This window comes from Dicentrarchus labrax, unplaced genomic scaffold (assembly GCF_905237075.1).
Source record: "Dicentrarchus labrax unplaced genomic scaffold, dlabrax2021, whole genome shotgun sequence".
Classification (NCBI taxonomy): domain Eukaryota; kingdom Metazoa; phylum Chordata; class Actinopteri; family Moronidae; genus Dicentrarchus; species Dicentrarchus labrax.
Genome location: NW_026136720.1, coordinates 22,851,043 through 22,877,459, shown reverse-complemented (window position 1 = coordinate 22,877,459; position 26,417 = coordinate 22,851,043). Strand labels below are relative to the sequence as shown.

The 26,417-nt window shown below is 38.7% G+C and overlaps 1 protein-coding gene across 1 annotated transcript in view; it reads left to right on the top strand.

Annotated features, from left to right (window-relative positions):
- The first annotated feature begins 1,452 nt into the window (after window positions 1-1,452).
- Window positions 1,453-26,417, top strand: part of kitlga (kit ligand a) — a 29,225-nt gene continuing 4,260 nt past the window's right edge. Inside the window, exons 1-8 of the mRNA XM_051382208.1 lie at window positions 1,453-1,786; window positions 20,189-20,299; window positions 20,849-20,905; window positions 21,248-21,400; window positions 21,925-22,105; window positions 24,655-24,708; window positions 25,955-26,052; window positions 26,301-26,410. Of these exons, the coding sequence (XP_051238168.1) occupies window positions 1,772-1,786; window positions 20,189-20,299; window positions 20,849-20,905; window positions 21,248-21,400; window positions 21,925-22,105; window positions 24,655-24,708; window positions 25,955-26,052; window positions 26,301-26,410 (779 nt within the window). The 5' untranslated portion in view covers window positions 1,453-1,771. The remainder of the gene's footprint in view (window positions 1,787-20,188; window positions 20,300-20,848; window positions 20,906-21,247; window positions 21,401-21,924; window positions 22,106-24,654; window positions 24,709-25,954; window positions 26,053-26,300; window positions 26,411-26,417) is intronic.

The window sequence follows — 26,417 nt, the reverse complement described above, 5'->3', positions numbered from 1 at the left end:
AACATGTTAATGCACTCTGCCAATAAACGTCATCTGTCATAACATAGATCTCATGTGCTCAACAATTAAAAAAATATGAATATTTTGCCCTTTCATTTTTCCCTCCAAAGCACCTAGAGCAAAAGCTTTCACTCAAACAGGCTTGTAAAAGGATTTTAATTTCACTTTGTGACGGCCCCAGGGAGAGGCTTCGATGACTCAAGAAACTTTGAATATAAACTTTCTTTTGTTCTTTTAAGGGGCCAGGTACTAGGAGGAACTGTGGCCAGTAATGTAAAATGCATTAATTCTAAGTTTAGTTAGAAATTTTCATTGTTACCTCAGAATGAGCCGTTCTACAGATGCTGTGGGTCGCCTTCCAAGGAGTCCACCAGGTTGAATTGGCATGATTATACAGTAGCCCAGAAGGGACAAACCAAACATTTTTTTTCTGTGTGTTTCTCAGCCACCGTAATGTCTCCTTTGCGCTTGGAAGGGGAGGGTGAGGCGAAGGAGTTCCAATCTGCAACTACACCACTAGATGCCACTAAATTCTACCTACTGGATCTTAAATTGTCCTGTTGTACATATGAAGCAAACCTAACATATAAAAGTAAGTGGCATACCAGTCGTGTCATATAACTCATTGAAGGTTCTGACGTTTTATTTTCTCTCTGTTTTAAGTTATTGTTCATGTCACAATGTACAGTTTGTTAAGTCTTAAATGCCCATGGCTCCATGGATTCTATGACACACACACACACACACACACACACACACACACTGACTCATTAAATTACTGAGTCACTCATTCATTAGTTACACATGAACACACACACTCACTCTCACTCACTCACACCACACGCACAAAAGGGGAGGGCACAATTTCACAGTCCAAAGGTTTTTCACGTCAAATCATTTTATGAATTGAATTTGTAAAGTGTACAAGTACCACCTATTCAGAGACAATGTTTCAGGTTCATTTGATACTTAATCTAATGATGCATATGCGGACTGTTTTTGCTACAGACACTCATGCCTCATCTCGTTTTGTATGAATGGTTTAAAATGTATTCTTGAAGCAGAGATGAGAACACTGCAATGTTAGTTATGTGTATTGTGTATACTTATGTTTGCCTGCGTAAAAACAATAAAAAAAACACATATAAATGTCCATTTAAGGACATACATTGTTCTTAATTCACGGTAACTATTATTAGGCTATATCCTTATTATATAATTATTGCATAGCCTCAAACTTATGGGTATCAATGGGTTAAGTGCCTAGTAAATGCACTTGAGCTAGGCGATAAACTCACTATTGAGCAACCGGCACAGTGAAACTCTGAACCTGTTTTCTTGTTTGATCTGTTTATATTGGCAGTAGTGGATTTGAAGTGAACCTCTTCATATTGCGGCTCGTCAGAGGGCGGCTCTTTGACTGCTCTTTACGAATCATTATAAAGCCTTAACTCCCTCCCTCTGCGCGCTGTGCCGCTCCGCTGCTGTGAGCCCTCAGTGTCTGGATCTGTGTTGTAGATAGATGGGCTAGATGCCACACGCCATTAGCTTACAGGTTGCAGAGGTTAAAAGTTTGATTTCCCATTTTTTGCCGTTCTTCTTCTTCTTCTTCTTCTTCTTCTTGTTTTTGGGGCTTTTTTCTCCTTTGCTTGGATACCGCTGACTTAGGCATTGGATATGTGCACACAGGATGATGACAACCCCTTTCCTCCCCGTAGAAGTAAAATAAAATAGTCTTTCGCACACACTGGATTTACTCCTGCCGTTCCATATGAAGAAGTCAAAAGTAAGTGATTGATTTTGTGTGTTGGTTGTTTTTTTGTTTTTTTTACTTAAACACAATAAACAGTTTGCTTTCCGGCGTGATGTGTGGCAGCCGGGACACGTTTTCTGAGGCTCTCGAGGAGTCAAAGTTAACCAGAAGCCTATTAGATTCGACACTTTTTAAATTCCCTTCATATTATTCTCAAACATTGTGCAGTTTAGAAGAGAAACAGAGTGCTTTGTGGTCATTAATTGTATGTAAGTGCGAGCAGGAATAGAGTTGTTCGGTAGCGCTTCCTCTACTGCTGTGTAGGTTAATTCCCGAGCTTCTTGTGGGGGCAAGGTGTTAAACCTGCTTTCCTCATGCTTCCTCCAAAATGCTATTCAACCTGTTCAGTTTACGCAACGTGTGTTCATCCACGCCTTTCTTATTTTTATGTATTTATTTTTATTGTTTGGAAGAGCAGCCCTCCTAAAGCCTCCCCGATCAATAAGTTTGTATTTGCGGCGCCAGTCTGGCACAGCCTATCCACTCCTGAGACGGTTCGCACCTTGCGTAACGGTCACTGAGACCTATTTAGTTTTATTCTTGATATGACTTGAGATGAAATACCTGCAGAATAGAGCTTATTTCTTTATGCGTAAAGCCGAACAGGTAACTTACTGATTGTCTTTCAATAAGGACATATTTTCGAGTAGAAGTTGCTTTTCTGAACAGGCAAGTATATATATATATATATATATATATATATATATATGTATAAGCCGTAATTTAGCCGCCCTTCCAGGATAACACAAATCTGTATCGGGTAAATTGAACTGCTGTTCATTAGGAATAATGTGAGGTCAGGGTGTCAGTCTCTGCTTTTCTGAATATACCCTATTTATGTTTGTATTGGTGCTTCTTTGCCTGGTTGTGGCCTGAAACTGATAAATTCATATATATAGAAAATGTAACTACCTTTTCACCTTACGTTCACCTGTTCAGGGTGCCCGATCAGGTTATTGAGGAGCCTATTTTACAGCGAGAGCGGCCGCTGTCCGTTTGTGAGAGCGCTGCTCTGCATGCAAGCCCGGACACCATCATGTATGGCCTCTGGCATGGCTGACACAAAAATGCACAAATTGGCGACTAAAGGTTTCTTTTAAGGCCATTCCTTTTATTGTAGCAAAGAAAAATCCATTACGCAGAGGTCTGCAGTGTAACAGCAGCTCCCTGTGGTGTATACATGGAAAGTTTGATCCTCCATCTATACCAGCAGGTGAACACCTTTAGGGAACCAACCTGTGTTAAACAGTGAAATGTGAAAACTGTCTTACATATATTTAATGTGTGTGTGTGTGTGTGTGTGTTGGTGGGTGGGTGTGCGTGCGTGCGTGCGTGCGTGTGAGTTGTGCGTTTAAGAGGGCGTGTAAACTAAATTTAGGCAGGTTTAACCTGCATTACATCCCACAGGCTGTTTGACTGAACCCTCAGGTTTTGGACTAATCTGTGCCTTACTCTGCTTGGCAATTTAAGCTCCTTTTAATCATGATATCAGAAAATAAAAGGACACGAAACACATTCATATTGATATTACAGGGTGTGTGTGCATGTGTGTCTACATGCATCTGGGGATACAAGTCTTTGATGTTTCCTGGAGGAAGGGTGGGCATTTCTGCATCCCTGCTGCTGTTAATCACATTCTGAGCAGAGTTTCCTTTATTCTTTTTTAATTAAGTTATACAGTAAGTTGCGCTGTCTGCCTGACTGAATTAATAGGTACCTTTCATCTTTTATTTACTCTCCTTGCCACAGCTCCTGGTATTTCCACTGTCACGTAATCACATGTAGAAAATATGTAGAGGGGTTGTCTCAAATTGTATGTTAAAACTGTGATGTAAAAATGCAAAAAACATTCTGAGCTTGTAAAAATATCCAGCAGTCCCACATGAGTAAGGTATCTCAAGCTTCTGTGAGTTCTACTAGTTTAAGACAACATGCCAATCACACAGACCTGAGGTATTTAAAGAGCCTAAAAGTATAACACAACCACAATCCAATGAGTGTGCTAAATAAATTTCATGTTTCTTTACAGAAAGGGCAGGAGTAACCCACCGATCACTTTGCAGTTTCCTTTCCTATTTCCATTGCGGCTTAGAGTATAAAAAAGGTCATTTGTAGCGAATGTAATGATGTAATGATGGTACTATATTTGGTGTAATAAGTTATAACCAAGAAGGAAATGGCTTAGATCCACTCTAATGAAAGTGATTGTTTGCAAGACTCTGACTCTTAGACGAGCTATGGCACACACGGTGTATGCACGAGTGAAAGAGGAAGAGCCTGTCTAGACCTTCACACCTTAACAGAACATTTGACACCAGTAGGGAGCGCTAGTTTTCTGATGCCTGCACAGTGTTGGAGGGCTGCCCAGGTCTTTGGGCTGTAGGAGGTTTAGAGAGAAATCTTGTGTCTGCTGCGCCTTTCTGTCCTCCCTAAGAGACACACATTACATGTTAAAGTAATTTTTGCGCTATTTACTGGTGATCTCTGTGATGATATAAAGCAAGCTGGTTGTTGACTGACTTCATGCATTTCCATCCAGGTGGAGTATTTTAAGTACCAGGATGATTTAGACATACACATGGTCTAGCCAGAGGAGACAAGCTCTAACACACGCTGTAAATCCACAGGCCAACTGCTCACATAATGTTGGCTCAGTTTGCTTCTGCTTTATTGTTGAGGCCTTTGACCTGGCCTGCTGAGGACCAGTGTGTAGCATGAGGGCCCCCTGAGTAAACTAAATCTTTTTTTTTTTTTATGATAGATTGTCAAAGAAATATTCATTGTTTCAGAGGTAGGTGCAGACCAGAAGGCATATTAATGAAAAGAAAAGACAGACTGCTCTGCATCATTAGATTTATGTCACATGTTCTGGGAAGCATTCAAGAGGTAGGCGTTGTAGTGATGTGTCAGAATTACACTCTGCAGTAATCACAGCTGAATAAATTTAGAAAATAAATCAAGACACGGCAAATTTGAGTATAAAAACCACATGTAATAAAGACTTAAATCTGCTAATCAAGGCTAATGATTTGTTTTAATAGTTTAGTAATGAGATCACATCAACAGCAGGAAAGGAAACCCAAAGCACTGAGTTAGCGCTACCATGCTGTGCAGTGTAAGTACACTCAGTGTAGGGCGTGGATTGTGTTGCAGAAACAAATAATGAGTACTCCGTCTGAAGTTGATCTTCTCATCTCAAGTAAGCATTCTCTGTCGCATCCGGAACTTTAGCTCTCAGTGGTGATTTCGGACACCTCATTGGAGCCAGTAAATAGCCTCTCTCTCACTGTCAATAGTTGTATCAGCAGCTCGCATCAGTCATAAATGCTTGTTTGGCAAGGCTGCATATCTGTGACTCATGTTTTAATCACAGCTCATACCAAGCTGCACATCTTTCATCAAGTTATTCACTTTGTGTTCAATGAGATCCATTGCTGCCACATAACTTAATGTCAGCTAAACTACTTGAATGGTGATGTTAAATGTTAAAATTGTTTTACACATCTGAGACGCTGTTTTGTTTTTTTTGGCTGCATCAAATGCAACGACACATAGATGTCTCGGGTATCATTTTCAGACTTTGTTTTCTCTGTAATTTAGATTGCGAAGCCGGCACAGTTCGGCACCATTATGGACAAGCTAATTAAGAGCCCCCGTCCTTTGCACACAAAGCAAATGTTTGACCTAAGATCCAGGAGTCTCACCTCATTTGCACCATCTAGATCCAAATAGGGAAAACTTAATACTTAAGTTTTAATTTTTAATTAAATTTAATTAAAAAAGTACAGCAAATCCTCTAGTCTAGCAAACTTGTGTTTCCTAAGGTGTTTCGTGGAAAGTGCCATAATTAGGTCTAAAACTTTGTGTAGTCACATTCTTAAATGTTGGCTTTCCCCTTGTGGAAAAAAACAACAGTTTTTTTTTTGTTTGAACTGTAGAGCATGCCGAATCCATAAAGGCAACAACAAAGCAAACATGGTTTGAGTTACAGGATTTCTTCTGTCACAGAGCCCGGGCCTCGTGTCTGAGCATTTGATGTCTTCTTTCTGCAGCAACAAGACACTCAGTCTGCTGATCCAGAGAGAGGCCCGTCTACGTGCCCAGTCTAACCTTAACCCTGCCTCAGAGGAGGTGTGTCTTTGGGTGAATGTATTTTGCAGGAAATCTGCTGATACGCCTTCTTTGAAATCCTGGTGTTTATCTGTGGTTGATTCTAATGTGTGGAATACAAGACCACCAGAAACTCATCCTTTCAAATGTGTCAGATGAGGTCACATGAGTGTTTTTCTTTGTACGAGTGAGGTGTGGCAGAGGTTTCAGAATATAGCCCAAAAGCCATCCAGGAGTTAAAAAACACACGAGGAAGTTTGAGAATTTAAAAACTATCATTTTTTCTGTCATAACCATTAACTTCTACGCTGAGGTCTATCAGTTAGGAGTTCCTGCAGGCTTTGTCAACCTGATGTGCAAGCTTGAAATGAGCGGTTTGATTGGTTTAAAGATTTATTATATCCAGGTTCAAGCTTGTACAAAAGGCACAGCGAATAGGTGTCATGCAAACATTAGCGGGAAGACCAGTGTCATGCGGATATTTATGTACCCGGTTTTCAGGAAGTGTGTACAAGAAGCCACAGGGATTTAATTGTCTGAGGCAATTACCAGCACATAACACTAAACTCTCAAGACTGTGTCTCAAATCACTCCCTATTTGCTACTTAGTGTGCTGTATTACATTTCTAACATAATATTTGAGTCTATGATTAGAATTGATGTTCTTATTGTAGCCTTGCATACTTCATGAGCTTCTCAAATCTCAACTGATTATTTATATCACTATGGCGTACCCCTTAAATTGTCTACTGCTGTATGTAGTAAATACTGAACAAGGGAAAGATAGGTATGTCCAATTCTTTCAGACAGCAGCTCTGATTTAAAAGCACGAGCAACACTGAACATTTATCAAGAAAAAACAGCCAACATTTACTGGCTCTAGCTTCTCAAATGAGATTTTCTGGTTTTCTGTTTTATGTCATTTTAAAACCTTTGGGTTTTGGCACGTTGGTCTGATGGTCACTGTGGGCTGTGGGAAATGGAATGGAACAAAACGTAATGGCCATTTTCCACAGTTTCTTAGACTAAACCAATAATCAATTCCTAATAATGCACAATGCAAATAAAAATAAAATGTGTTTTTTGTTGCTGCCCTAGCCAACGCAGTGTCTTTGTAAATGTTGATTCCTTCTGTGTTCGCAACAGCTGCCCTGGAGGATTCGGGACATAAATACAGCTGCTACTTTGAAAGCAGCACTTTACCACAGATTTATAAGTCGTATTTGATGAAGGACCTGCGTCAGGTCCCATTTATTACACTTACTTGAGCTACAGACTCTCTTATTATCAGTGTCTCTGAATTGAAAGCAAGTGCTTCTTTAAAGGGAACTTGATTGACTCACTGAGAGTGCAAATGTTAGAAAGCTGGCAAACACTTCAGCAGGTGCAACAAGGGTTCATTTAAATATTCTCCTCTGCAGTATTCTCGGCATGAAACAGAATATGAAAATGTTGAATTTAGTGGTTTCTGTTTTGGCCAAGAGACATAAGGGCATAGTGTGAACCCTCTTTGGACCCACAGTGCTTCCTCACATGAACCTGTCCTCTCTGTCTCATATGATCATTCTTGAAATTTTGAAAACATCAAGCCACACTTCCAGTGGTTTTGAATTTAGTTAGAGGGTTCATTGCTCTGCTATGGGTTGGGAAAATTCCTCCACACTCGTAGTCTTGCAAAACCTTTTAAAAAGCCACTGGATAAACTCTGAAATTTATGGTTTGCAAGTCTGTTTTTGTTGGTCCCTGAAACGTTGACATTTAGGGGATACAAGGTTTTGCAGGGTAGCCACAAAATCTTTCAAAGTATTCTCCCGGCAGTTGTGGATGTAACCCTCACACCCTTTCTGTTGAAAGCTACCAGCAATGTTGATGAAGTAGGAATTTAAACTTTCCTACTGTGCGTCATTTGGCCAATGCGAAGCTACGGCACATTCTATCGTCTGGATAACGTTACATTAAAAGCTGTGACCTGACAAATCTGAATTTAATATTCCCCTAGAGGCTTAGTTATATTTACTTAAACAGGATTAGAGTGTTTTTTTTACCTTTGTATAAAGGGGTATTTTCAGTTGATTTGGTTTCAAATCATTTAAAGCTGCAGCCTGCTGTCACAGAATAAGTGAAGAAACATCGTCTGGTGAAGTCGATGACATCTCAAGCAAACTGCAAAGTGATCGGTGGGTTACTCCCGCCCTTTCTGTAAAGAAACATGAAATGTATTTAGCACACTCATTGGATTGTGGTTGTGTTATACTTCTTTTTTAAGGTTCTTTAAATACCTCAGGTCTGTGTGATTGGCATGTTGTCTTAAACTAGTAGAACTCACAGAAGCTTGAGATACCTTACTCATGCGAGCCTGCTGGATATTTTTACAAGCTCAGTCATCAGTGAGCTATCCCAGTGTACATCTGGCTCAGAACAGTCACTGCTGGAGGGTCTTTAGATTGGTTTAATTTGTTTCATGTTCATTGAAATCTTGATGACTAATAGTAGATCCGTTGGCTTGGAAATTGCAGTTTCCACATGATTAGTTCTTCCTCGTGCAAGGATGAGAAGCCACGAATGATGACTGATACAGAAGTTAGAATCTTTGTGTGAGTTTTGTCATAAGAACATTGTTTTAAGCTTGACCTCTTGTGCAACCAACTAAAACTGTTCCTTGTGATTTTGGAACAAGACATTTTCTGCTCATATTCTTTTCTGTCCTAAGACTGGATTTTAACCTTGATGCTAACTTGGGCAAGCTTTACTTTCACTGTAGTTTTTTTTAACACATTACTAGGAATGTGTTTTTCTACAAAACCCTTTTAAATAAAAGAAGCCAATGTTCCCAAATGTTACATTTCTTCTAACACACTTTGTGATGTAATGCGATGTGAGTGTATTCACGCCTGTAGTTGGGTTCATTTGATCTGGACCCAGGGATGTGAGTTCTGGTCCGAACCAAGAGGAGTAAACATGAAATTATACAGACTGACAGGTAACTCCTTAATTGGATAGTTTTGGCTATTGTCATTTTGCATCATCAGGACCCACCTGAGGAAATCAAACTCTTGACTGACAGAAGTTTATGTTCTTTGGTTGCATGTGAAGACATAATTAAGCATCAGCATTATTAGTATTATTAGACTGCAAACCGATATTTTTATAATAACTAACAGGTTGAGGCAGGATGAAAAGGAGGTGTGTTATATAGTAAGGATTCAGGGATTATTACTGTGTGATTGCCCTTCACACACTTTTTAATGGACTTAATGAACTGACAAAGTGACACTGACATGAAGTAGGTTACAAGAGCAGAAGTTCTAACTCTTTGACCTATTAATCAGGTGAAATACCCACCCTGACGGGCAAAATGATTTGCATTTTTGGCTCATCTAGATCAATTATAAGACCACTTCCTGAACACAATCAGCAGATGGATTTGTTAGTAGTTTAGCTTTTGAAATTGTGCTAAAATCACATGCCACAAAATCCTGTGGTTGGTTCGTTTAGAACACAGCCTGCATGTTTTGTCCTTCATCTGAGTGTGATTGCTGTGTGCGTGTGAATAGACCCCCTAAACTTTGAGGAAGCATTTAATGCCTGCTCTCAGTACTGAGAGTTTTCAATAGTCTACTTTGCTACGAACACTATTTTGTCCGTACTAAAAAGGTGCTGAGATTCAATACCCAGCCGAATTTCAAAACATCTGTACAATTCAGTGTGTAACAGAAACCAAAGAGGTAGCTTGTTTTTTGTTTTTTTTTTGTTTAAGTGGGTGGCTCATTCCTTCCCTTCTTCTGTTACCCCTGTCTCAGTCATGGTTGCATTCATTAAAAAGAAAAAGCACAAGCACATGTTGCTGGTCAGCAGCAACATTGTTTACGCCTTGTGTGATCAGAGCAAACAGCATAATAGATTAATTGGATTTGAATAACCGGTCTACAATGGGCTGGTTAACATCAGGGTGACAGCCATTACCGACCACGGTCATACATATCCAGGGATGAATCACAAGATCAAAACTTCAAAGGATTTTTTTTTTTTTTACAATTCACTACCTTCTTTGCCAGACGAGTTAGAAACTTAGCTGAACTGTGAGTGAGAACTTGTGAAAGTCAAAACATGTCAGGACATCCATAAGGGAATCTGATAAAAAAGCACAGTTTCACAACTCAACTTTCTTCCTTGTTGTCCAAGCCAAATTCCCCTCCTGCAGTTACTGTATATTAACAAGATCCTCCCTTGAAGTTATTTGTTTACATAGTAAGTTATGGCTATATAAAGAGACTGTAAGGGGGACATAAAATTACGCTTTTCCTTTCCAAGGAAAACAACAGAGAGCATACAGTCATCAAATGCATTTTATCTTCATCTTCCCCCTTTTCAAATTTGCTCTCAGTAGCGAGATCAGATTTCCTGCGAGACACCAAGGGATGCCTTGATTGCAATCAAAGCATCAGTAGTTCAAGTCAACACGTCCCCTTAAGAGGCAGCAATTTATTTGGTTAAATTATGGCTGGGTTCACTCATAAGAGTTTCATACAAATGTAAAACAGCAATATTTCACAGCAACAAAGCAATTATCCATCAGTTGACGTAACAAGGGCCATAATTCTTCAATTACACATTGGGACTCTCAGGATGTGTCAGAGACAATAATCTAATTTAGCCACTGCTCCATCTCAAACAACAAATGTCAGGAGAAATTCCTCTCAGGAAAAATGTAATAACAACATCTCACTGAGCCAAAGGACACTCGCTGGTTCCAAGTTTGAAATAGGAATCCAGTGTATGTCCCTGAAAATAGCAGCTCTCGATTGTTTTTCCTCTCTGTTCCCATTGTTTACTTAGATGCATTTGTGTTTTCACCATTAAAACTTCTAATCCTCTCCAGATCACCGACACTAATATTTGGTTAAAGGGCCGCAGCATTTGGTACACACAAATCTTTGAAACCCATTGTTTAACACCACGGGTGTTCTCTCTAAATTCCACCAAAGCCATGATGAGGTCTGGTTTCATTAGACATTTGAAAAGGTTTGTTTGTTTCCTGTTTTTCTCAACAACATATGCTTAGTCACACACACAACAAAACAAATTGTTCTCATGTTGAATTAAATGAGCCATTTCTCAGTTGTTCAGCAACTAAAGTATCTTTTACTATAGCTATGTGCGGCAGCTTGCTCGTTATTGTGAGCACCGGTGCCATTAAGTGGTTTAAGCCCACAGGACCTTTGCCTCTGTCTGTCCAGGTGTTTGTAATATGTTTCTACACACCTGGATACCTTTACTCAGGGGGCAGATACGCCAGTGGGGGCCATCTTTCTGTATGACATCATTATGTGTTTTTCTTAGGTTGCCCATCCAACATCAAGCGCAATAATAAATGTATTTTGCATTTGCCATTTAGTAAGGTGTTCATTAAGGTCTCACACTCAGTTTCTCTCTTCACTTTTTGCTAATTTACCTTTCAGAAATGCAGCCCTTTGCAAACAGAGATGCATCGATCCAATCTGTTGGATCAGGTGCGGCTAGATCTGACCTTATTAAGCTAATCAGGTATCAGCCAGATCCATATGAAATACAGTTTCAGGCTGTCTAATTCATCCCAGTGAGTTCTTGCAGTGAGGTAGCAACAGCTATAGTTATTCAGGGTTATTAATTTGGCAAAAAGAGAGCAATGGTATTGAATCAGTAATTAGTACCCAGAGTTTAGGTACTGCTATTGGGTTAGGATTAGTGGTAGGTATTGGTAGAGGAAAAAAACTACTTTTATTGCATCTTTAATTGCTAGTTGCTGTCAAGTTGAACTGGAGGAAACACGTAGACCTAGCTAAATAGTGGTTGTTGGGTGGATCCATTTATTGTTGATAATGTTGAGACACATTTTTGTCCGTTCGAAATTTTAGAGGCTGAGAGGTTCTGACAGATCTCTTATACTGTTTTGCGTTTTTCTAATACACAATATTAACCATGTTCAACTCGTGTGCAACAGTCATTACCACCAAGAAGTGCCTCTTAAGTTTCAGCACTACCAGTTTGATTCTATATGGCTCAGTGTAATTGTCTGGCTCCTCTCTATTACCTTGAAGTGTATTTTATTAGTGCCAGCAGGTTGTTAAGTGCACCTCAGCAGACAGCAGCAGTAGACTGAATGTTCTTAAATGCTAATTTGATTTACACATGAAGTAAGTGAGCTCTAGTCTCTTGAAAATCAAGTGCATGTTCAGGCTTTGTTAATTTAGCCTTTTTTCTGTACTTGTTTATGGTCTGAAAATACATTTAACAGGTCATATTTTTAATACGTAATCCAGGTTACAGATTGGGTGATAACTGCAGTCTGGCTCCTGCTAATGTTTGACTAGGCTCAACACAAAATACATTTTTGATAAGAGATACTTAAGCAGCTGTAGTCTTTATGATATTTTATTGTTTTCTTTTGTCTCCTGAATATTGAACATTGAATCTGTGGAGTTTATCCATTGAGATGTTAAATATTGACATGTGAATATGACTAAGGTACTTCCTGGTGGCTTGTGACCTGTCGATTCTTTGCAGTGTGTTGTGGGAGAGAAACATAATTTTTTCGCTAGTACTGACTGATCAACATCATAAACAACATATATACACATTTCAACAATAATTTTAGTAGTCGGGCGTGATACATTATGATTGGGAATAAAGTGGGAATTGCTTTTGACACAAAAACAGCAAACACAAAAACCTGAGGTCCAAAAACAAACCTATGAATGATGCATTAATTTGAAAGCCTTGGTTAGCCTGGAGCAACTCTAGAACATCTGGACAGCAACAGCAGCCTGGTATTTTCTTTGCACAGCCTTTATCTTCTGCCCTGTTTTAATCCTCATTATGAAACATGGGAACTAATATCACATGGCAAAACAATGATCTAGGAAAAAGATTAGTATAAAATATCCATCTCTTGGACAAAACAGGCTGCATGTTGCTATGGTGGACTAATGTCATGCAAGGTCCTGTGTTCTGCTTTTATGAGATTATGTGGTTAAGAGGGCCACAAGGCCGGTGGTCTGGAGAGCCTGTTCAGCTAATGATGCCTCGGGTTCAAAGTGGTGGTGGAAAATGAGAGGGGGGTAATCATCCTCAGCATCAATATGATGAGGGAGAGCAGGCTCGCAGGCCTCGAGAGCTGTAATGCACCTGACAATGATGGACAAGAGGGCTTTAGATTGGAGGATTGCACCTGACCGCCTAACAGTTTTGGTTTGATGTCAGCTGGTTCCGCTGTAAGAATAAAAGTGGGTTATTTGCTTCATTAAGGACACAGCAATAGCATCACTTTTAGCGTTCCAGTTATATTCACCATTTTCAGCATGGGAAATAGTTTAATTCCCTGTGAGTGCTGCTGTGACTTCAGTCACATAAGGTCACTGAGAGAGTGTCAGGGAAACATTCAAATGAGTGAGCTGAAGTCATCTCGATTTTCTCACTGAAGCCTTCTTGTTTATTGATATGTTTGGCCCAAGCTGTGTGTTGGGAGTCCATGAACATTTTTGGAACTTGTAGAAACAAGATCTGTTTGTTTTTGCACGGGTATTATTTAACCAAGATGTTTTCCCATCTATTTCCTTGTTTAAATAAGACGGCTCACGATAAGATAGAAATTGTGCAATTTGGTTGTATAATACCATGTTGTATATGCTTCTGTGTACTGCATCACACAACATTGTTGTAAGCATTAGGCGAAGATGGTTTAAACTTTTAACATTTATTACAATAATAACCAAGCTACATTTCATCTGGCTGACAAACTGCATTCATATTTATACAAATATGTCTACTTTCATATACTGCAAGAACTAAGAAAGGTAGATCAAAGTAAATTAGTTACAAAAACTCTACCTGTGTCTTCTTTTTCAAGACTTGAAGAGTAGGAGACTAATTCAGACTAATGATTTCTCAAAGCGTTGTAACTGTAACTGAAGAGGTTGTACCTCTAATTCAATATTTTGGACTATTCTGACCAAAATGTTGCTTAAACAAAACCCGCACATGCAGATTAATCACTGGCCAGCAGTTCTGTCATAGCGTGAAGCTCATTATGTAGCATATCAGTTGCTTTCCCAGTGTTTGGGAGTGTGTTTTTCATTACGTTGTTCAACAGCCAGGTGCAAATCTATTGATGGATTTAACGGCAATTTGCCATGCCTGGGTTGATGGTTTATATGTAACGTTATAACAATAATGTGATTCTTGTTGGTAGGTGGAAAACAACAACTGAAAAGATTCATGATATGCAATGCTAATAGCTTACATTGAAGCATTTGATAATAATTATGCACATTATTGCACCCCTTATATGTTGTATGTCCATACAGTTTGTATAACAGTTAGTGATGGCTTGATTTGAAGGGGTTTTATTGGGCCAAGAATGGCATTGTACCAGATAATGCTTACATTGATGAAGCTAGAGTTTGCCCAAATGCATCTTTTTATATGGTCAACCCTAACAGCTCACGATGCTTCTTTATTGTTAACTCCTTTGAAATATTTAAATATAGTCCAATGGCAAAACAGTACTAAAATGAACTGTTGAGAGTACAGCTCATGTATGTGTATGGCAGTTGTGACTTAAAATTTCAAACCTTACCAGCAATGGGAGCTTTCAGAAACATAGTGTTTTGCCTGCCAGATTTTGTTTTCTTGCTCGGATTTTGTTGGTTTTGTGATTTTTCCTTGATTTATGTGCTTCTGCCATAGTTAAGTAGGCTATGTAGCTAAAAAGTTTCTAATGTGATATACAATCAGGATTCTGCGCAGGTTGTTTGAACTGCTCTGTGCAGCTTGATGTGGCTTCTATCAAAAATAGATATGGAATGTATTTTAAGCCAAGCAGAGCAGAAAGACACTCCTGGGACGCTTCTAAAATGCACGTACATATTTATATTCATTTTCCACTGAATTTGTATGCAGTGACACTGTCTCTAGAATTTCCTTCACTTTCAGTTGCACTTTCCTGCAATCTTAAATGAGAATCAGCAGTATTATCAAGAGTAACTTAACAGCAGAAAACGTAATTTACAGAACTAATCAATAGTGCTGCAAAGTATGGTGGTATGGTAGCATGAGAACATGATGTTTTACATGCTAGACGAAAGTCCAACAGGAGCCGTCTAGACAGATCGATACTGTGATAGCCAAAGGTTTTCAAGGAGGTCCTGAGTTGGCTGAAGTTTTTGTGTGAAATCCTTAGTGGTGGTAGGTGTGCTCTGAACCTCTGGCAAGTAAAAGCCAATGATATGGACAAAGTATTTCTAGAGGAGTACAATGAATGCACATTGTTAAATCTACTAGAGAGGTAATGGTTTTTGCCCTCAGTTTATCTGTCTATCAAACATGAATGGATTTCCATGAAACCTGGAGGACAGATCAGCGTTGGAGAAAAAAAACAATTAACTATACTTTGGTGGTAGACATTAGACAGTAATGTTTTGGCTATAAACTTTACTCATAATTAAATACATAATCAAATGTTACTGACATGGTCAATAAAAGAAAATGTTACATCATGTTTTAATGGTTAAATTAAACAATGTAGAAAAAATATTAAATTATGCACTCCTTGGGCACCCACAAAAGGACTGTTCATAAAATTTTTTGTCATACATTTTAAGTCAGGCCTTTCATAGCAATGAAAACTAGAAGGCCCTGGGAGAGTGCGAACCTGTACACAAGTAAAGTTTAGAAGTAAATGCCAGATCTGGACCACCATCAAAATCTAATCAGTTGCTCCATTCCCCAAGGCCCGTCTACCCATAACTTTAAGAAAATCTGTGTTTCAGAAAACAACTTCACAACTTGTCAGCACCAAGAGCTCCAGTGAGATTTGAACCTCCAGCTTGCTATCAGAACTTGCGGCTCTTCTAACATGAGTAGCTTTCCGCTGGCTTGTTTCATGGGCTGTGAATCTGTCTCATAAAGACATAAGGAATGGCTGCTAATATTGCTGTCATCACTCACACATCACATCTTGCTGTGTATACTGCTGTGTTTACTTGGCCGTACTTACTCTCACAAAAAAGCCACAGGGATGACCATAAGTTTTCAAAGAATTCAAAGAACAGCAAATGACAGTGAAAGGCAACTATGAGCTCAGCTAGCCAGTCCCAGCTGCTCTGCTTTAAGCATGCGGGGTGCAGATGTGTTCAGAACACCCTTTTCTGGCTTTATTCTACATACTTAATGCACATGTAATGTAGATCGAAACATCCTTGATTTTTTGTAAATTTTTGCATATAGTGTTGTTGAACATTTTTCTTCAAGCTAAAATTAATTGGCAAAGACATGTAATGTCATAGTAAGCACACACTGTAGGTGGATTCAGTTTGGTAGTGGCAATGCTCACAACATGGACCAGGCTTTCTGAGCGACACCTCATCATTGCTGTTTTTGACTGTATGTCAAAATGACAGGAGCCTTTCTTCAAGAGATTCCGTCTTTTTAATTAGTCTTTTCACTGATCGTCTAGAAAGGATATTTCCTTTGCTGTTTGATGTTTGTGACATTTATGGCCACTGCTTACTGACTCATCTTTTAAACAAACTTTGCAGGGATGAAACAGGGTAGTGTCAGCGAAATTCCCACTCATAGAAACCACATGCAGTGAACGTGTCTATACAAATAATGTAAATTTACAATCTAATGGCCTTTTTAAACCTGCATCTTCCCTTAATTCAGAGCTGGTGTCTAAGATATGTGTCTAAAAGTGTCAGATCACATGGAGAACCACATGGATTAATTTAGCCCATAAGGCTTCCATGTATCTGTAACAATCTTCCCTTTAGTTCATTTTGATATAGCACAGTTTCTGCAGAAGTGGTGAAGAGGCATTTGTTCAGGGTAGAGATAATATTGCTTAAAGCGAGTAATTGCAGCAGTTGATATTACACCGAAACTGAATTTTGCCAAGTCTGTAAACTCAGCCCACGTGTTTTGAGGAAGACAAAGATCCCGTTGTTTATTTTGATATTTGCATCATGTGCATAATTTCCTTTAAAAGTAAAGAATTTAGAGGAATCTATAGAGATTTGTGAAAGAGTTTTGGGGGCAAATGTCAACTTTTGCTTTGCTGAGCAACTTGTAACATGACTACTTGCAAAATACCTTAAGATTAATAAGGACTGATTTCATTCACTGTTGTTATCCTGTACAAATGTGCTTCATGACAGGCAGAGGTTGAGACATAACTTGTCTTTTGCTAATCTCTCCTAAAACATTGCTTGCTTATCATCCCTGTCTGCCATATGAAAACGATTACTTTTGGTGAGCAGTAGAAGCGAGACGGAATTGAATTACATCCCATCTGCCCTTTACATGGTGCTTTTCCTTTGGCCTTTCCTGCTGTTGATGGATCATTGTTCCATTCTCTTCCTGTTGTGGCCCTGTCTGACAAATATATAGTAACAAGAGGAACGTGGGTGGCGGATGACAAAAGTATGAATGTGTGCAACTGTGAATGAGAATCAAATTGCTGCAAATGAGCAAGCAAGAGTCATCAAACATTTGCTTAAATAAACTATAGAACAAAATCCTGTTTTACTGGTTGAAGTGCCTGAAGATTAGACATGAGTAAGCTCACTATGATCTTTTTATCCCTCTCACTGAGTCCCATTTGTGAAACACTCAAAAGCTTTACTTGTTAAAGAAGAGGTTCACTTTCAAGCTTGGTGAATTGTTTTGGGTTGGGCTCTGACTGGCCCTAATCTCTATTAAGAGGAGACTTGTGGGTCTATTGCATAATATGGTCAGACTGGCACAGAGAAGTCGTAGGAGGTCAGCCAGATTGAATGGCAACTATATGTTGGTCAATGTAGCTCCATGACGCTGTAAACTAGCTAAAGATAGAGGCAGATCACAGGCCTGTCACCATGAGAAAGAACTGTGTTCAACACCATGTAGTTCCCCATTTCCTAAAGGCATCTTAAAGATAACTCGTGAAGTTTTCCGTCCAAACAAACAAAAGTGTGTTTACATTTACTGTTCCTTAGAAAAAGGCGTTGCCTGTATCCTTTAGGTATAACAAACATGGTGAGTGCCTTTTCTTCCTTAACAACAGAACATTTGCAAAGCCGGTTTTATTCTGTGAATTGATTTTATCTGTTTACTAATTTTCTTCAATGCTTTTTGTTTGCGCATAGCTACATTTGTTGGTGCATTTACATCAACAACTGTCAGTCTGTGGAATATAGCTGGAGGCTCAAGGAATCATGTTCTCATGTGACAATTTTGACCTCATGCACATGCTGTATAAACTCAGAGCAAGCTCCCACACAAGATGTCTCCTATTTAAGTGTAGTCCATTATGAGTCAATGTGCACTGGTGGCTTCAAGTTTCTACGCCACACTTGTATAAGTTGCATACTGGACCAGGCATGACTTCCAAACTATTTGTGATGTCACAAATCATGCTTTTAGGCCCCGGCTCTTAAAATCAGATTTTCAGTTAGCACAGAGAAGTTTTCTACTTTCAGCAGATGAATGTGAAAACATCCTTCTAGTGTCAAACTCTGCACACACATCATTCTGCACAGTGAAGCTCAAACTTCTAACTGTAGAAACAACAAGAAAACAGATGACAGAACAGGTGCCATGTTGCTATTTTCAATGTGAACCTTACTATGATGCATGTTTGATGAGTTGTAGACACATTTCAACATCTTCTGGCACTGAGCAATGCTTTCGACAGACTCAAGGCTATTTTGCATCTCAGCTCCACCCTGTGTAAACAAATGTGATGATATTTGATAGCTCACGTACCTGCATGTGACAATAACTGTTCCAACATGACAGTTAGCCTACCTTTCTCATAGCTCTAATTGGTGGCTTAGAGCCAACTGCATGACAGGGCCTGAGGACAGCTAACTGATGGTGTGGAAAATGCTGGTCTGACTAGTTAAAAGCAGATAGTTTGTCAGTTTCAGGCAGGTTTTATCATCTGTATGAAATTAGTCTCTGTTTACTTTAGTATTTAATTTTAATTTTTATTGATTCACTAACTTACTTGCTTTCTCTAGTGGCCCTTAGATGCATAGAAATGTGACCCAGGACTACTTTATCCAAACAAACGTATACCACAAAAGAAATCTGACTACCTACCCCCGAAAGGATCGCACAAAATAAAAATCATTTAAGTCCAGAAAAGCAGTTAGCACTCTTTGTTATCCAGCTCTTCACCCAGAAGACATTTTGACATGTCACAGTAGGAAAAACACAGGTGTGAATAATAAAATGAGTGATGGCTGAATGCCACTTAGATGCTTCAGTTTCAGTGACCTTTTATTGTGCATGCTGGCTCACTGTCGCACTGGCAGGGCTTACTGAGGCACATGAATGGAATGAAGCCATTGTTAATGTTATTAGTAACACTTTGCTTATTCTGCTATGACAGGTCAAAATGTTAGCCATTATAAAGGCCTATTGTCTCTTAACTGGTACATTCAAGACTCCCATTGGTTGGCTTCTGCATTACAGGAGTCTAATGTTTCTATCTTGGAACACTGGCATTTCCTGTGTCATCAATGCAGTTCAAGAGAGCACCAAACATATATTTGTATTTGAAATACCCACATATTTAATTGCCTCTAGCCCAGAAGAATCTCCTTGATCAGCAAGGGTGCCTATTAATACATTGTTTGATTTTATTTGAGTGACTAAGGATTCTCAGATTCTTTTCTGTGTCCTCTAATTGGTTCCATTAGGTCCAATCATACCTTTGCACAGACTTAAGACTATAGTAATTCATGACAGACTTGACCTGGATCTGAGGGTGTGTACAAAACCAAGACAATACAAATAATTAACTTGCCTACTGTTTGCATTGCTGAAACAATGAGCCAGTCAACGTTTTTTACTGCCAGCCACACCACTAAAATGCTGTAAAATCACTTTAAATCAAATGCTGACTTTCATAAAGGAAAGGGTTGCTTTGTCCATATAATGTCAGTCTGTAAATGAAGTCAATAGTTTGGGAAGGTGTGGTCACACTTACGACTCTAGGCTGTTTTAGCTCAAAGAGTTTTGACAGACCTGTTGGTGAGCTGCAGTGTCACCTGTAAATCTGCCACTTTATGTTCTTTCCGTGATTTACTGCATCATTGTGGTGCATGCTGGTTACAGTCAGTTTATTAATATCTATAGACTGAAAAATACTCTTATTTCATATGTTGTTTTTATTATTATTTATTGTATAGAATATGTGATTAATTGTCAAAACGTCTTGTGTTTCCTTCTTTTGACTTGCAGATTTGGATACGCATTTGTGTCCATTTACTGCTGTTCATCACGCTTGGGGTACATTCAAGTAAATTTGACGTCAACCCAGTGACAGATGACATCTCGAGACTCATTATTTTGGTAAGGGCAACAATGTATTTTAACTAATACAACAATTTTAAATTCTCATTGAATATCTTATGTACAATAGATAGTGTTTATTTAATATAGAAAGCACAACATGGACCAATATGTTCCTGCTTTATGTGGCACTATCATTAAATGTATTCCCATCAATTGGCAAAGTATAAACATAAAAGCAAGAAAATACAACAGCACTTAAAATGATCTCAAATAGAGCATTTTTCAAGTGAGACCTGGTTACCAGTCGGGAGGAAGAAAGATGAGAGAAAAGGAGACAAAATTAATGCAATGATAGGACCAAAAAGTAAAACATGCAGGTAGATACAGAAAGAGAATAAACTCACCAAATTAAAGCATTTTTTCCCCATATTGATGTTGATGAGTTTTTTCCACATAATTATATACAATACATATATATACAATTATAGCTATATTGATAAGGTATATGGAATTTCAAATTCAAGTTTATGTGCTTTATGACTACTTTTTAAGATCTGGATGCAATTTCTCTGAAATTTTATATTTTTGTCCTTTTTCTTTTTACAGAGACAAAATATTCCTAAAGATTACAAAATTCCTGTACGTTTCGTTCCAAAAGAAGAGGTAAGATATTGCAGCATCCGCCAACAGTAACTTGGAGGGAAGAATAAAGCCTTTTATCCATCCTTTTAATTGTCAGTAGCAACCATAACTCATACTCACAGAAACTTTATACACTCCCAACAGGAAGAAACCCATTGACCTTAGTTACAGTGTAAATATTGTGTCAATTGCCAAGTGCAGCTGTGAAAGTGACATCTGACTGTGGTCATTATTAAACTTGGGTGGATGTACACTCTTGTTGCTCTCTTGCTGGTAAATCTGATTTGTTTGCTATGCATTTAATTATCATGCAGTACTTGTTATTGCTCACTTTATGCCATATCTCTGCTCTTTTTCTTCTAGGGTGGGATGTGTTGGGTAAAATTAAATGTCTTCTACCTGGAGGAGAGTTTAAAGGATTTAGCACATAAGTTTGGCAACATTTCATCCAACAGAAAAGATATTAGCATATTCGTCCAAATGATCCAAGAACTGCGGTTCAACTTAGGGTCTGTGGTAAGTCCATATTGAAGTATGATGTATGTATGATGTATTAATAAATAATAAATAAGTGTTGGAAAACTTTACAGTTTTGTAGCCTTGATTAAACTATTTAAAGCTGAAATCCATAAATTCTCATTCTTTACAGGCAGAAATGTACAGAGGAAATTTAAATTATGTTCAAATTACCCAAAAAAGATAATCCAGAGTTGTTAGATAATGTTACAGCTTCGGGGACTCACATTATTGAAGTAGTGTAAAATGGATTCAATACAAGGCAAGTATAAAGACAATTTTATGAAGCTAGCACGACCGACAAATGCACAATGCACACATGGCTCGCATTTTTATCGCAAGGTTATTTATCTGACCAGCTACCCATACATTTTATTTTTAACTCATTAGCTGTCCAAAAGAAGTGTTGCTTGTCATGGATTTCAGCTTTAAAGGCAAGGCAATCTGTTCATCTACACCCTTGAAATGAACTGCTCAAAGACAAGATAAACAGTTCTTTTAAACTGTGTTTTGTGTCTTTGCAGGAGCCGATCATGTATGATTTCGAGTGCCACTACAGGGAAGAGAGGTGGCAGACAGCGCGATACTTTGACTTCATCAGAGACTTCCTTATAGCTGCACAGAATAGAGAAGATTCAGATGACTGTGATCCTCCTCCCTGTCCCACCACACCATACACAGTAACAACAGAAGAATATTTAAAAGGTAAAAATGTATAATATGTGACATGTTCATTGTGCATATTATGTCAGTGGTGGTTAATTGACAATACATAACAAACACAAATACCTACAGTTTGAGGAGTGAGATGAAATTAGCACTACTACACTAGGTTTGTGTATGGCTTTGTGTGCATATGGGTATGAAATCAATGATTATTAATAATTTATCATTAATAAAATATTACTATGAGCTCTTTCTACCATTTGGTCATAATTTTTTATATTTTGGAAATAACTGGGAAACTCAAATAATCTATATATGTATATACATTCTTACTGGAACATTTAGTCTATCCATTGATTAGTCTATAAGTCTCAACAGTAAACTGGTTCCTGCTTCTCAAATGTGAGGATATGTTGCCTTTTCTGCTGCTTTTTCTGTGTAAAATGAGCATCTCTGGGTTTTGGACTGTTGCTTTGACAAAGCAACCAATTTTCCACATTTCATTTTAGTTTTTTTGAATGTGAAAATAATGGATAATGAAAATGTATTTTTTCCTATATTACCTTGCAACCCTAAACTGTAGATGAAACAGGGAATTAAACCTGTGGCCTTTTTTAGAATCAGCTGTGGATGATTTTCCCCTGCCTAAATATTTCACTGATGTTTTGCAGTACTTTTATCAAGTTTTCCATCTTTACTATAAAACCAGTCAGTTGTGATTTATAAATGGTTGGTCCTCTGTATAGATATATGTTTGATTTCTTTGAGCTAGGGGCCATATATGATGTGAATCTTCCCTGACGTGACAGCATTGGCTGAGACAATCTTATGGGCAAAAACACGTATAGTTAACACAAAAATAAGACACAGTCTCTGCCTCTCATGGAGAAAATCTCCCTAAGCTGTTTGAATGTGACATATCTCAGGTGTTAACCAGATGTACAGCGATTGTAACATCCCCACGATGAACTGCACGCTGAGAACTCATCCGATCTGGTGGGTGATGCTTTAAGCCAAGGGATATTACAACTAAATGATAAGACTGGCAAAAGATCTAAGAATCGCTCCAGCTTTCTCTGGACGAAGCTGATGTTTTGAAGACTGTTTGGATTTCACATTCTGAGTTTGGACTTGTCTCTTCATGTGGCATTGGAAGGGTCAAGACTCAACACCAACATTTTATTTGGCAAACAAAGTACAGTATATCTGCAGGGTGTTGATAAATTGGATGGGGTGGAGTTATTGAACTTATGCGTTTTTTCTTATAAAGAATAATCTCACTGCCCAGAACATCAACAATCCACAAAGACTATGTACTGACAACTGTCACTGGTTAAAATACAGATGCCAGGAAGGCTAAGTACATTAGTCATATTTAACTGTGAGTTCGGTGATAGATCGCTTTGGAATGAAGCTCGTCTATGATTCAGTCAGCAGAAAGATAAGATCACAAACTGACAACATTCTATGTGGGATTTGTTGGGATTTTTTACTTTGCTTACTGTGGAAAAGTAAAACTTGCAAAGGGTTCACAAAACCACGTATTGTATCCCTTAGGTCTAGTCTAGTCATGCAGTGAGTTTTGAGATATGTATCAACACCTCACTGTCAACAGGTTTTTAGGGACTGTTTTTCTGTCTGTTTTCTTCTTAGCTTCAATAAAAACTGTTTTCATCAAAGTCTGTAGATCAAAATTGTTTCTGGTGAAACATGTGACTGTTGAGTTGTCCAAAAGTAATTTCCAATGCTTTGAGCATCACCATATGTCTCCACACTACCACCATATTGGGGTGGCAGATGTGAAATCTCAGATGTGGATATCTCAAAACCTCAACAAATAAATCCAAACTATCTACATCGCCTTACGCTGCCAGTGATGAAATGAATGAGAACACATGTGCTTTTATGATTAAGGTTAACCAACTCTTTAAGCGTTATTAAGTGTTTTATTGTAGAAAACATTAGCAGCAATTGACGATATAGGTCACACTTCCCACACACATTTTATGAGCTAGATTCAAACCAGCAACATTCCAGTCACAAGCTCACTTCTCTTTGGACTATTGTGAACGGACTGTATTTAGGACAGATCTCTTGTGGCCATTTTGAGAAGCTTTTAATCCAGGAACCATTATTTCTTCACAAGAACTTTGCAAGATAAAAACTCAAAACGGTCTCAGTGCTTAGACGGCCCATTGAGACACGGCTGAGTCACAGGACTGAGGGAAGATGTCCCCAGGCAGCGCATGTGAAAAGGAAGAAAAAGGCCGAAACCTGATTGTGTACGTGTTGATTACAGAGCAATCTTCCAATCTTCCCAAGCGCTTGGCTTTTCTTTGCCAGAGTGGTCGGATCAGATCTTTTATGTGTGTGTATGTGTATGTGTGTGTGTGTGGGGGGGGGAGTGGTAAAAAAGGCAGCGTTGAGTTGACTCTTTAGCACCTCACAATGAAATGTTTTCATCATACGGCACTAACACTCCACCCTTTTTCCCCTTTTTCATCTCTCCTCTCATTTTTTTTGCTTGTCTCCTCTGTAACCCTGAGCTCACCAACCCATCTCTTCTTGTCTTTTCTCCCCCCTTCCAGAATCACCCACGTCCAGCAGTAAAAGCTCCGAGTGTGCAACAGGCTGCAAACCGCGTAAGTTTGTAATTCTCAGCATTTCTGAGAAAACAAGTCTCAGGCCTGTGATTGGGTCGTTAAACCAGTCCAGCTGGTGTGTCAATGTGGCAGCTTTGGGCGGGTACAGTATTTTGTCACATTCTAGAGCAAGCCACCCCATTTTCCCAGGGCTGCTGTCACTATTGACGCTCTGGGGGGCAAATTCTTCATCATGTCCTGTATTTCATGTCTTATCTTGAATGCTGCAAAAAGGCTTTTCTGTACCCACCTTGTTGAGACCCTCACAGAGTGCTACATTTTTCAAAGTGTTGAAAGTGTGATCGAGCACCAGTCGTGATTTAAACAGAGAGAATGAAATAGATTTTTAAAACTATTTGTATTGTACGTATACTAACATACATACATGTACACAATGATACTAATAATAACACTACAGTAACGCTGAATTGAGGTCTTTTATGGCTCATATGCTGGCTAAACTGAGAACTATGTCTCAAGAAATGGAAAATAATTGTTAAAATATATTATTCATCTTAGTTTTTGTGGCTGTCAGGTGCCATGTACACTATTTATGTCAGCATTGATGGATTACAAGAACATGGTAATTAAATAGAACTTTAAAGTCCCCATCCTCTCAAAAATGAGTTTGACACACACATCTGCTGAAGGTAGAAAGTTTCTCTCTGCTCAAGATAAATCTGAGTTTGAGACGTGTTTTGGAAGCCAATCGTGGTCCAATATGAGATTTATATAAGTGTGAGGTGGAAACTTGAAACCTGGAGAGCACAGATACTGAGAACTGACTTTTAGGTGAACTAGGAGACATCTTGTGTCCAGCTGTTAAACTATATAAAATATTTGCATATTCATACATTCTTGATATTTCAACGAGGGAGAAGGAAGGGTAGATACTCATTTTTTGTCGAAAAACAAAAGACTCTTCAATCGAATTGACTTTTTTTTTTATTTTATTGTTTTATTTTGCCTCAATGTGGTGTTTTATGATATTGTCTTATTGTGTTATTTTTACTGGGGAATTTATGGTGTCTGTATGTCTGGAGGACTGAACCAAACTAATTTTCCTCATGATAAAGTTGAAATGTTAATAAAAATCAATGAATGCCACATTAGACTAAAACAGTCCCTAAATCATCCAGGACTAACAGACATAAGAAATATATTAAACTCTCTTGAATTATGACTTTAAATGTATCGGAGGGAAGAAAGTGATGGGTTTTTGTTTTTTTTTTCGTTTTTTCGACAGATCCTGAACCGAGCGCCCTGACTGAGGTGGTGGAGCGAAGCCTTCTCTCCTTACTGTTCATTCCTCTCCTAGCCCTGGTATTCCTGCTTGTGTGGAAGGTGAGCTGGCCTTTGACCCCTGACACTAAGCTGTTTAACTTCCTGAGCCACACTAAAGATATCACTGTTAGTGAGTGGCCTGTTTTATTGTCGGCAGATACCGCTTTTGTTCCATGAAATTTATGACAACTGGCAATGGCCTTTCAACTTTTTGCAGATGTTGTGCAGTCTGTGTTGATCTGAGTTGTGGCGATTTCAGCTGAAACTGACAACTCTGGTATTAAAAATTACTTCCTACTCCAAAACAGGTCCGGTCACGGAGGAACGAGGAGGATCTTCATCAGAATCCTGGAGAAAGTGGACTCTTCACAGGAACAGAAGGGACTGCACCTCCACTAGATGCTGAAATATCAGAAAAGTGAGCT